Source organism: Emericellopsis atlantica (assembly GCF_019669845.1).
Source record: "Emericellopsis atlantica unplaced genomic scaffold F5Z01scaffold_7, whole genome shotgun sequence".
In the NCBI taxonomy this organism is placed as follows: Eukaryota; Fungi; Ascomycota; class Sordariomycetes; order Hypocreales; family Bionectriaceae; genus Emericellopsis; species Emericellopsis atlantica.
In genome coordinates, this window is record NW_025764709.1 from 683,723 (window position 1) to 695,879 (window position 12,157).

At 55.6% G+C, this 12,157-nt stretch overlaps 2 protein-coding genes across 2 annotated transcripts; both read left to right on the forward strand.

Moving 5' to 3' along the window:
- The first annotated feature begins 2,970 nt into the window (after positions 1 to 2,970).
- F5Z01DRAFT_509019 (cytidine deaminase-like protein) lies at positions 2,971 to 4,960 on the forward strand. Its single transcript, XM_046260328.1, has 2 exons — positions 2,971 to 3,778; positions 3,829 to 4,960. Exons 1-2 carry the CDS (start codon positions 3,441 to 3,443, stop codon positions 4,859 to 4,861), a joined length of 1,371 nt encoding a protein of 456 aa, XP_046120330.1. The 5' UTR covers positions 2,971 to 3,440; the 3' UTR covers positions 4,862 to 4,960.
- A 4,267-nt stretch (positions 4,961 to 9,227) lies between these two features.
- On the forward strand, positions 9,228 to 12,001 carry F5Z01DRAFT_680345 (kinase-like domain-containing protein; the record flags this gene model as incomplete). Its single annotated transcript, XM_046265591.1, has 4 exons — positions 9,228 to 10,240; positions 10,277 to 10,679; positions 10,710 to 10,983; positions 11,817 to 12,001. The coding sequence occupies 4 exons, from the start codon at positions 9,228 to 9,230 to the stop codon at positions 11,999 to 12,001; spliced, it is 1,875 nt and encodes a 624-aa protein (XP_046120331.1).
- Between the last annotated feature and the right edge of the window lie 156 nt (positions 12,002 to 12,157).

The following is a 12,157-nucleotide window of genomic DNA, read 5'->3' on the forward strand; positions in this document are numbered from 1 at the left end:
GGCGGTCAGAGGCTTTTACAGAATCAGAGGTGATGAATTCAAGCTTCAAAGGGGATCTGCCAGGTTAGATATTTACAAACCTGGCGGAGGCACAAGCAGACGGCAGAATATCCCGTTTGATGAGGCTTTACCACATCTTCTTACACACACTTTCAGAAAGGCCACCGGTCTCCGCGCCGCCTAATTACACAAGTGTGCCCTACACCATGACTGGAGCACCCCCAATTCCACCCCAGACGAATCATTGCTGAAACTAGGCGCGATCTACTGGGTAAAAGCACGTACAGGTGCAGCTGCAACCACCATCACAGAAACCCTGATCACTGCATGGGGTGGCAGACCCCAAAGTAAGTACCGCCATTCTGTCACCTATGTATCAACTGTTTTAAATAGTTCTGTAATTGGAACTCTATCGAGAGCACAGGCAAGCCCCAGGTTCCAAAATGAGATTCATCGATACCTACAATTAAAAATGTACCCCCTTTGGACTTGGAGAGAAAGTCGCCGCCGGCAACGGCGCTTGCGCGAGTCCCCTCAACTGCGGGGAAGGTCTAGCAGTAAAAGGGCCGTAATTTGGTTGACTACTCCTTTTGACTCAAACTAAGGTATTCACCCCCGAAACAAGCGGCGAGTCTCCTACTAGCGATAACCAACGTTGACAGCCAGATTTGACAAGCTGAATTTGTTTCAGCTGGGTTTGGAGAAATGCATACAAACAACTGCTAATTACCACTGCTGTATTCGTACGTATACTGCTCGTTCCCTCGGGAAGGCTGAGGCTCAGTGATGTTGAATGAGCCTCATTGAACACCGTCCAGCCATGTACCAAGAACTGCCTGCAACACATACTCCTGGTTGGACGACATGTTGGTCTCTTGCAAAGGCCTCGACTTGAAGTGAACACCGACGCAATGTCACATATTAGCTTTTGGAGCGCCGATGTCGCTCAAGTTCACTGTCGACTGTGAAACCCCAAAATCAAAATCAAAAAATGCTTCTCCGCACCGCGGTCAATCATCAATGGCACGGATATCCACAATTCCGTATTCCTGAATCCTGCCGCGCCTTCACTGCGTCGCGGCTTACCTCCCACGTCATCGCGTGCCGCAGCGCTGTCTTCTCGCCAGTCGCCATCCCCCCAGCTTGAGGTGCGTCAGGTGCTCAAGACCCAGATGTGACAGAGAATGGCCACGAAAGCGAGGCGCGCAACCCGCCCGCGTCCCAAGTAGGACGCCTCAGTGTTGCATCCGAAGCAACTGCCCCCCACGACATCCTCTTCTGCCGCAACGCATAAGCGCGTTCGCCGTAGGTGGAAAGGTTCGTTCGTGCAGCCACATCAAAGGCACGGCTGGTGTAGCTGGCGTCTTGACTCGGGCGACACAGCCCATAGCAACATGCATGTGCCTAATGTGTCTGTACTATGCGCGACCCCAACACTTCAGATTGAAGTCGTTCCTCTGCCCCAAGGGTCTCTTGGTATAGAAGAACGCGTTCGGCCATCCTGGAGACAAGGCTGACACGGTGTCCCAAGCAAAACGTAGACCTACCGGTACATTGTTGGGGGCAGCCTCCCGATGCTGCATATGGCATTTCTTGCACAACAGTAGCATCTGAAAACGCCAACAATCAACAATCAGTTGTCAATCACGGAGGACGAGGAGGCGACACTGGGCAGGCGTCGCTCGCCACGTGTATGCTGCCTAAGGTAGAAAGCAAACCCCTCGCCTTAGACTGCAAGGCACCTTCTGTAATGCATTTTCAACTACAAGCTAGAGTAGTCTCGTACTCCTAGATGCTCATGACGGACCCCTCCCCAGTCGATGCGGCCTTCACTAGGACTGCAGATGGCCGCCTGCCACGAGAGTATCTTAGACAACTGGTTGACTCAAATGGTAGTCATAAGCATCCTTGCATTGGGGGCTTGTTGTCTTCCGCACTGAACATAGCTACTACGAGTCTGGTGAGACATTCTTTGAGGTACTCAAGCGCCCGGCGCATACGCCAAGTACGAGGCAGACGGACACATCCACGGCAAGCGACTGCCTCATAAAGCGCCTCTAGATCCCGCAATAAACTGGGGGTATCGACGGTCGAGTACATAATTTCTGGTTCGGCACTGAAGATCCAGACAATATAGTAGAAGAGGTGGCGTGGAAGGACAAAATCGACGGAGGGCTCAATTACTGCGGGAACACGATCCTTAATAGTTTTGGTATCGATGGTAACTTTGATGAAAATCACGGAGCCCTACCTCGTTCTTTCCACAGAGCACTTTGTTCAGCGGTAGGTGTCAATAACGAGGAACGAGTATAAGGGTAACAGCCGAGAGGATATCACCGGTCTCCTGGCACGGCTGTGTAAGGTATGGCTAAGGTATGTGACATTATCAACTCTGAACCTCATGTTGGACATACCATCAACATGGCCTCGCGTTATTTTCATAATCAGTTTCAGTGAGCATGTAGGGTAAGGAAAATGATCAAGTCGATTATGTTAGCGCGACTTTGCAAACTCACAGGTTGTCGATCAAACTAGGCTCAATACAGTAGAATGCGGGGCCGTCACTAGCAGTAGTAACACGCTTCGACTTCACATTCGAGAAACAATCATTGAGCCTAATGACGTTTCAAGGTGCAAATCTACGAGATACACAGTCAAACTGACTACTACTATGCAGCGAGTCTGATCAGTCACTGGAGCCACTCCGTTTTCCAGCTTCAAGATTCCCAGGGTGTGCCAGAAATTATCGCCCAGCAAGCACGCATCTTCTGTTTGCACTTTGTACCACCGAAAAACTTCAGTCACCAACAAGTTTGGAACTCATTTGCCCGGGCCCTCAAGTAAAACTCGCACTTCACCTTCAGGTGAGCCTACTTTCTCCCGCATTCGTGCTTTGACTCTCACTCATTCTTCCGTCATAGCCGTTCCATCGTCGTCAGACACCTTGTGGCCTTGTTGGCTCCTTCCTCAGCAAACATCAGCACAAACGTCCCGCAAGCCACCAACTGCCTCCACTTCGCTGTTCCAGGCTACCTGCTACCCAGAGAGGGACAACAGGCGAGACTTACTTAAAAAGTTGTTCTTACCGCCCAATATTCTTCCAAGCCACACAGCCAGTGCCTGCCTCGAATCAAGTCTGCGCCTGCCCAGCTTTGCAGGACCCAACTCTTCCTCTTCACAACCTCTATCCCCTTCACGGAAATAGCCCCCAACCTCTGGACCGGCGAAATAGGTCGTTCGCGACAGGTCAGACGGCAGCGGCTGCCTGGGACACGGCTAGGATACCATCTTCGGATCACACCCTTCGGCCTCTCTTTATCAATCTTCCTCCCCTCGGCATAGTGAGTTTACACTCTGGCCTGGCCTGTTTCACTGAGCGAAAGATCTTGTTCCAAAACCAAAGGCGGGCGTTTTCGCTTCTTGATCACCTCCCGATCACCATGGCGACCGAGGCAGCCGCAGTGGGCAAGGAGAACCAGGATCCGAACAGCTTGGTTCACGCCAAAGGTCAGCTCGGTAATGGACCCTCTGACCAAATTGTAGCCGACGGCTTCAAAGATGGTGAACCTGAAGACACTGCGCCACCTGAACCACCCAAGGACCCGAAGCTGCGTCGGCGCGTCCTCCCGAACCCCATCACAGACGCTCTGAGTCCTCAACACCTAAAGCAAGGCGTCCTGATACCGCTCAAGACTACGCAGGAAGTTCGCCAAGACCACACAATTGTGCAAGCGTTGATCACACGAGCGCCAACAAAGTCCGCTAACGTCGTACTTGAGTAAGCTCGTCTACCACCGTCTATCACAGAGATGATGCTAACTCGCCCAGGGCCCTGCGTAGCATGCACGGCGAAAGTAAAGCTAACAACCTTACTCACCTCCGCCGATGTGCAAAGCCAACAGACCTTCCCGCTCACCTCAAAACACAATTCATGAACGACAGCCCAGCGGGGCGTCAGATCCATACCGCCAAGTCGAATTGGATCTACATCATCGTTGGGGAGGTCAAGGAGTTCTCTAGAGACGAGCTTGTCAAGGCCTTGGCGCACGTTGAGGGCATCGAGGAGGAGCTGTTCCTCGCTGCTATCCCCATACCCTTACTGGCACCGACCTCGCAGATACAAGCGGCCATGTGGTCGGCACAGTTTTGGCCCACTGTCTACCGCAAGAACAATCCCCTGGGCCCCCACCCGAGTGTTTTCGCCAGAGGTAGCGACGAGATCAAGGACTCGGCCTCACTGTGGATGGCACTCGCTCACCAGGTAGCAGAGCAAGGCCGAGCAGCCGGCATTGGCGAGGCGATAGGTTGTGTGATCGTCCAAAGAGATGATGAAGGCTCGTCTCTGGTAGCTCTCGCCGCAGACGCCCGTTGGCACCAGGAGCCCAACGGCCTCTCGGACGCCGGCTTGCCCATGACACACGCGGTCCTCCGTGCTATGAGCATGGTAGCACAGAAGCTTGTGCGACACGAACGAAAGGGCAACGGCCTACCGCTGAATATTCCCAACTTGGAGTACGACGCGTTCCAGGATCAACCCCTGATTCCTTTGGAGCGAGCTTGCTACGAGCAGGAGCATCCCAACAAGGACGGCTATCTGTGCCACGCGTTGGAAATGTACATAACCCACGAACCTTGTGTCCAATGCTCCATGGGGCTTCTTCACTCGCGGATGGGGAAGGTCGTGTTCGGCAAACACATTGCCGGGACAGGGGGGCTAAGCTCTGATGATCGTCCGGACGGAGGTGGACGAGGGTTGGGACTCTTCTGGAGGCGTGAGCTCAACTGGAGCTTGCTGGCCTGGGAATGGGAAGGCGACAGTTTGCCCGAGCTGCCGCCCATCTCGCCAACTACTCATGTTTAGGATTACCACCTCCCAGGTCCGAATGAGACTGTGCCGTCCCGCGCGGCTGGGCCCCACGACCTGTCGACCACATCGACAGCGCGACAAGAGAAGGCACAAGGTTGTACTTGCAACAGGCGGTGTGAATACTGTTACTGTTTTTCTTGGCATCCATACTTATCGGGGATTGAAGGGATAGACAGCCCTCAGCTGTCAGCCATGGTTCACAGTGTTAGGTCTTTGAAGGGGGTACATTGTGTTTTGGCAGAGTTTAACATGGCGCTTGGTGGTACTATAGCTCGACGAACGGTCCTTATTTCGACTACAATTCCTCTTAACTTCATATGTGAGCGCTTGTGACTCTTTGTGGCAAGATACTCCTTATACATCAGCTTAGGCGCCACCGGATAGCTCAGACGCGCCAGGCCAACTGAGCGCGTTATATGTGGCTTTCTTTGTTCACGCATACTATGTGGAAAGGATCGAAGAGCGAAATAGCGAGTGACACTTCATTGTTCTCTTGAGGCTTCTATAACCTTCTTTTGAGAAACAAGGAAATAGCAAACGCTCGATTAAATACGTCAATGATCACGAAACAAGCTCAATTTTTATGTGCAGCTGTTTGTGGCCCCCGGAACAACCAGCACTCAACAAAGCAACTGCAAGGACATGAGGCGGTTGCGTTGCGCCCTCGCGCTTCAGACCAGCTTCAATTTGAGCGCAATGCGATCGTCTCTACATCAGCCAGCACCTGCTCGTGCGCCCGGTAGGTCCCAGTTGACTTGGAGGAAATGGTGCAGTAGGCTCTCAAACACATCTTAATGACCTAACGGAGTAGTTTTCAGGAGGAAAAAACAAAAAAGGCAAGTCCCTGAGACCGGGATTCGAACCTGGGTCCCATAAAAAGGTCCACAAAAAGGGAGTCCCTTAAGACCGGGATTTGAACCCGGGTCCCTGTGCCCCCGAAGGGTACGGTTCTGCCAAGTAGGCGTCCCCGCACGTCAACCCCAGGATGCTTGACCACTACACCACCTTAGGTCGAAGAATAGAATAAATATAATACAGACACATTAGTGTATAAGCCTGATGACAGAGGCTTTGGTACTTGGGTAAACGTCGCTACGCCACCGCGAACCTAGCCGCGAAAGCACCAAACAAACACTGCAATCAGCCCATCTTGACGATAACTATCGCGAGCGCGGGCAATGTAATCATGTCAGACGTATGATCCTCGAAGATCAGAGACCTCCGAGGAGTAGACTGCTTATGCTTCTCCTAACACACACGTAGATAAGATCAACGGCGGCGTCGACAAGCACCACACCGACGCTTGCGACGAGCTCATTATCAGCGAGTCCGACAAGTACCACCACCGCAAGTGTCAGGGCAGGGCGAGGAGTGTATTCTTGAGATCTGCCCCCCTGAGGGAAAGAAGTATACTTCACTATCTTCTGAGAATTGTATAGCCTTGTTTCGAGAGATATGCAATTAGAAAACGCTCCTTTACGTCAATGATCACGAAATAAGCTCAACTCGTACGTGCAGCTAATTAAGTAGCTGGTCGTGGCCCCACCGGAAGAGGTCCGTCAATCGTTCCGGAACAACCAGCAGTCAACAAAGGCAACAGCAACAACAAGTGGCGGCTGCGTTGCGCCCTCGCGCTTCAGACCAGCTCTAATTTGAGCGCCATGCGGAATTATTGACTCCTTGCCTACGATCGTCTCTGCATCAGCCAGCACCTGCTCGTGCGCCCGGTAGGTCCCTTTGTTCCCACATCAGCAAACGGTACGCTGACGCAAGGTCCTGTCGCAGACCAGGACGACGGCTCTCTGGCAACTCCCTTTGCGCCTTTGCCCGACGCACTTGACGACAGCTAAATATGTGAAGAGAGCGACTTGGTTCTACTTCTCGTCCTCTTCGTCCGCATCCAACCCACTAGCCGCCACGACCATATCGACACTTCTCCCGACCCTACAATCCAGTATGCCGGCTGTTGCACGCAAGAGGCCCGCAGAGGCCGTGCAGGAGGTGTCGTCTTCCGCACACGCGAGACAGGATACCAAAAAACGCAAGACAGACAAGACGGAAGAGGCCAAATTCTACGCCGTGCGGGCAGGCCATGTTCCTGGCGTATACAAGACGTGGGCGGAATGTACGGAGCAGACGTGGGGCTTCAAGGGAGCGCATTGTGAGTGCTGGGTAACGAAGAGTACGAGAGCATGGACACTGACGACGAAGCAGACAAGAAGTTCTCCTCACTGAGCGACGCAAAGGCCTGGGCTGCCGGGAAGCACGTGGCCCCTTCCAAGGACGCACCGTCAAAGTACTACGCTGTAGCGGTCGGCGAACCGACAGGCATTTACACGGACTGGGCCGAAGCGAGCGAGGCGATCAAGGGCACCAAGGGCCCCAAGTACAAGAAGTTCTTCACCAAGGAGGAGGCAGTTGAGTACATCATTGCCCACGGCAACAAGGCTGCGATCGACGCCCTGGGCGCGGACGTGAACCTGGCGCTCAAGTCCGGGTCTGAGACCAATGCCAACACCGAGGAGGAGACCAGCGCCCAGGCCAAGCGCGACGACACGCTCACACACAATGGCGATGTCATCCCAATCTACACTGACGGAGCCTCGTCGTCGAACGGCAAGGTGGGAGCCCGCGCCGGGGTGGGCGTGTGGTTCGGCCACGGAGACGAGCGCAACCTGTCGGAACGGCTGCAGGGTCCTCTGCAAACGAACCAGCGCGCGGAGCTGACGGCGATCCAGCGCGCCCTGGAGCTCGCCCCGCGCAATGCGTCGGTGCAGATCTTCTCGGACAGCGCCTACTCGATCAAGTGCGTGACGGAGTGGTCCGTGGGGTGGAAGGCCCGGGGCTGGCAGACGTCCAAGGGCGAGGAGGTCAAGAACAGAGATCTCGTGGAGAAGATTCTGGATCTCATGGCCGACAAGAGGGAGATGGGCGCCCTGGTCATGTTCAAATGGGTAAAGGGGCATGCCAATGATCCGGGCAACATTGCGGCGGATAAGTTGGCCACTCAGGGGGCCAAGATGGCTTGATGTAGGGGAGCGATGCAGGGTGGGTATTTGCTTGGTCTCTTGTACCAGTGGTTCGCGGTGGACGGTTCATCAGCTTAGTGGGGTCGTATCTGGCAGGTCGGTTCTTGAAGCACCAAGTACATTAAATGAACTATAGAGTCTGTGGTCAGTCATTGAGTGTCCGTTCCATCTTTAGGCGCCGGTTGTCGCCCATAGTAGAGAGATGACGTCATTCCCTCTGAGGCTCTGATGAGGGCACTACGAATAGCACGTACCGAGTCCAATGTCAGAATAGCATACAGATGCTCTGCTTCATGGATAGGTAGCATGGAGGTAGTCAAACTGTCAAAGCCACCTGTGCGAACTGGCATTTCCCACCACCAACCACCCCGCTGGCAAGCAACGTGCCGCTGCAGCTGTGCGGGCGCTGGCATGGCCTGAACGGCCGCTACGTATGACAGCGTCCAGTCCGTGCGGGCGGATCCAGAGTACCCTGGAGCGCGCAGACTGGGCCTCGTGTAGTTCTCGTGTCGAGGGTATGGGCCGGCTCGCTAGCCGTCTGCAACCGAGAAGACGACGTCTGGCACCTGCGAACTATTGTCGCAGCGGGCATTGGTGCCGTGGTGGTGGCATGATATGATTCCCAACCCCACCTCGAGCGCCCGCAGAGATGGATTGGGGACGAACTCGTGCGCGCCGACGCTGGAGGAACATGTGCCTATGACGATGTCCAGCAGTCGAGGACTTTCTGTTGCTGGATGCCTGGAACGAGGTCGGTCGGGTCTAGGTTTTATGCTGCGTGGGCAAGTCCAGTCGCGTGGAGGATCTACACTCTGGTACGGGGATTAGTACGTACGTAGAGTAGGTAGAAGTGCTGGCCACCGCGACCCACCGCGAGGCCGAAGCACGCGGCGACATGCAGAGACTATGGGCAAAACGGCGTGGCTTTTGGGGAGACCGGAGAGCGCGTCTGCTGAATGAGGACATGTCGCATGGCTGGACGAGGTTCAAATGGGAAGTCCTATCCTTATCAGCGCCCGTTGATGGCCCTCCCCGCCAATCATGACCCCTCCATCGCTCCATCACCGGGGCCGGCGGCGTGGGCTGGAAATTTCCCAGATAAGGGCCTTCCGTCCTTCACCAGACATACCTTATAGTGAGCACACGATCTCACCCTCTTCAGCGTCAGGATTGCCTGTCAACTTCTCCCACGACCGTGCCTACTCACTCACCAACATCGAGGGTGTCGCACGGTGCACCCAGCTGGACCACACATACGCCTGTCGGATCACATCCGGCACGACTGACATGCCTTCACCTCATACTGAGTGAGCTGCGTGCGCCCACCGACCATGGGACAATGGTGGACTCCGGAGCGCATCGATGCCACCGTCACCAGGGCCTTCATCGTCCAGCACCTCGAGGGCGATGAGGTCGACCAGCTGGACCGACCCGTGGGGTTTACCGCGGAGGCCCTCACCGAGAGGACGTACCTGGAAGCCATACAGAGCGGCGCCAAGAAGCTGTTCCTGATCCTGGTCGACGTCGGCGTGCCCGACCAGATCTTTGGCATCATCGACGATGGCTGGGACGACGAGGAGCTGCCGCTCTCCCTCGAGGACATTGAGCGTCTGTCGCTGATGGAGGTCAACAACGACCGGGTGAACCGCAAGTTTCAGCAGCGCCAGGGCCAGTACATTCTCAAGACCATCGAGCAGGGCGAGCATCAGACCTACGAGGACACCGAACAGGTGCCCATTGATGTCGTCGAGCGGGTACCCCCTTTGCCCACAAAGGGCCATCACGTCGACAAGGTCAGGCTGCCCAATGTCCCCGGCGGCGTCTTCACGCGCAGGAGGTACACCCTGGGCAAGACACCTGGCTCCATGCCGATGACAGAGTTCCTCGAAATGGTCAGCATCATCAAGACCGTCCAGAGCGAACACATGGTGTCGTACTGGGGCTCGTACACCCACCAAGGGTACGGATACATCCTCCTCACCCCCATCAGCGAATACAGCCTCAAGACCTTCCTCGGCGGCACGCCTTCGGCGTACAAAGGGCTACCCAAGAAGGACCGCAGGGAGATCATCATGAACTGGATCCTCTGCCTCGTCGACACCATGTGCTCCCTGCACGTCACGCATCGCGCGCACTGCTACATCAAACCATCCGCCATCCTCTTCACCAACAAGCACAACATCTTCCTCGTCGATCCGGCGCGCCTCAGCCCCGACGCATCGTCTGGCAAGGCGGAGAAGACAACCTTTGACCGGGAATGGTACGACTACGCCGCCCCCGAACAATGGTTCCAACCGTCGGGACCAGGCAGCCCGCCCACACGCAAGACCGTGCTGGCCTCGCTGTCCGTGTCGCCCGAGCAACGTGATGGCTTCTGCAGCACCAACGCCCAAAATCAGCTCCCTATCCCGAATCCATCGCAGCAGGCCGACATTTTCTCGCTCGGCTGCATCATCCTCGAGCTGCTCTCGTTTCTCCTCAAGCGCTCCACCAGCAAGTTTGCCAGCTTCCGCTCGGCCAAGCTGAAAAAGGGCGGTCGCGGCGGCGCCGTCCTCGACACGTCCTTCCACAAGAACCTCGGCCAGGTGGAGGAGTGGATGACGAGCCTGGCCAAGGACGCCGCGCGCAAGGCGTCCGAGAGCAGGGGGGGCGCGACGACGCGGAACGACGGCGCCCATGTGTTCCGCGGCTTCACGCCCATGCTGCACATTGTCGCCGAGATGCTGGCCGCCAACCCGTTTGAGCGGCCGTCGGCGCTCGAGGTGCAGCGACGCACGTACGAGGTCCTACGCGACCACTGTGGGATCGCGGAGCCCCACTGCGTGCATCGCTACGAGGACCAGCAGGGCGGCGCGCGGCATGGCATCCCGCACCATGCCTTTGCGCAGATGAGTCTGCGTCAGCAGCAGCAGCCAGTACCACCAGCGCTGTACCAGACGCGGTCGTACGACTTTGCGGAGCCGGGCGGGAGTCCACCCCCTTTACTCGACAGGAGGAGCAGCGGGTATTCCGAGGCGAGTCGAACGAGCGGCAGCACGACGACGGGCAGCAGCGAGCGGAGCAGCGAGTATGCCGGTGCTGGTCGGGGTATGAGTATGCCCCAGCCGATCCGGTCGCCGACCGATCTCCGGAACGGATGGAGGCACCAGGGCTACATGAGTGGCGGGAATGGGCCGCCGTCGTCGTCCCTGTATGCGGGGGCGCACTGAAGACGTCTTGTGTGGTCTTTGATACTGTTCTTGTGATCATTCAGCCTGGCGAAAGGGGAGTTTTGGTACGACTTTGGGATGGGCGGGTGGATGGATCAAATGGATGGACGAGTCAATGACAGGCTTGGTGTTTCCAATACTACTACTACTAGCAGGCGGCTCCCCGTGTTATATAAAAGCTTATCTTAATACTTTGTAAAGATGTCTCGCGCTATTGGTCTTTGGTGACACATTGAATTGGGGTGTGCATGTGGCGGCAGTTGATGTGGTGGTCGTGCTGCATTATGCATGTTGATCTGATAGACGAGGAAGATGCGTGAGTGTCCATTGCTTGCGAATGTCAATCTCTTTGTGATTCTGAGTAGATGAAGCACCTAGACACATGTGCGTGTACCACCAAGGTAAGTACTCGACGAAGCCAAGATCTGCTGCGGCTCGAAGAGCTTGTGACCTTGTGCCACCATGCACGAGAGAGCATCTAGGATTCTAGGGATACTCAAGGATTGGGATTGAGAGAGGTTTGCTTCTTGCTCATTTCGCTTGCACGGCCAGAGCCTCCGATGTCATCTCGATGCCCATCCTTCCTGCGACATTCAGCAGGGATCCGCGTCAAGACTCAACTGTTCGACAGCGTCCATTGACGACGTTGAGTCTTGCTGATGCGCCAAGAGAGAGATAGACAGTGATCCACAGCCCGGAGCAAACCAACAGTCCAACAGAAGAAGAGCGCGTTTCAGGGGCGCTCGACTTTTTGTCTGCCTTGGCCCTCTTGGCCTTGGCGGCTCTCGTCGCCCCCAGATATTCTCCCGTGTTACCCGCCTGCAACGGGGGTGTTAACCGTATTTCAAGCTTGGCCGCCTCCAGTACGACCCAGGATACAGGTTTTGGGTAATTAATTGTTTGGCACACACATGCTAGGCGCCTGCAGACATCCATCCACTCTCCACGCTTGCGGCTCATCGTCTGTTCTTTATAATGGCTCTGTGGTCCGATCCAGGGTGCGCCCCCCAGGCCCGATCCTCCTCATTGCTCTCGTTAATTTTCATTCACTC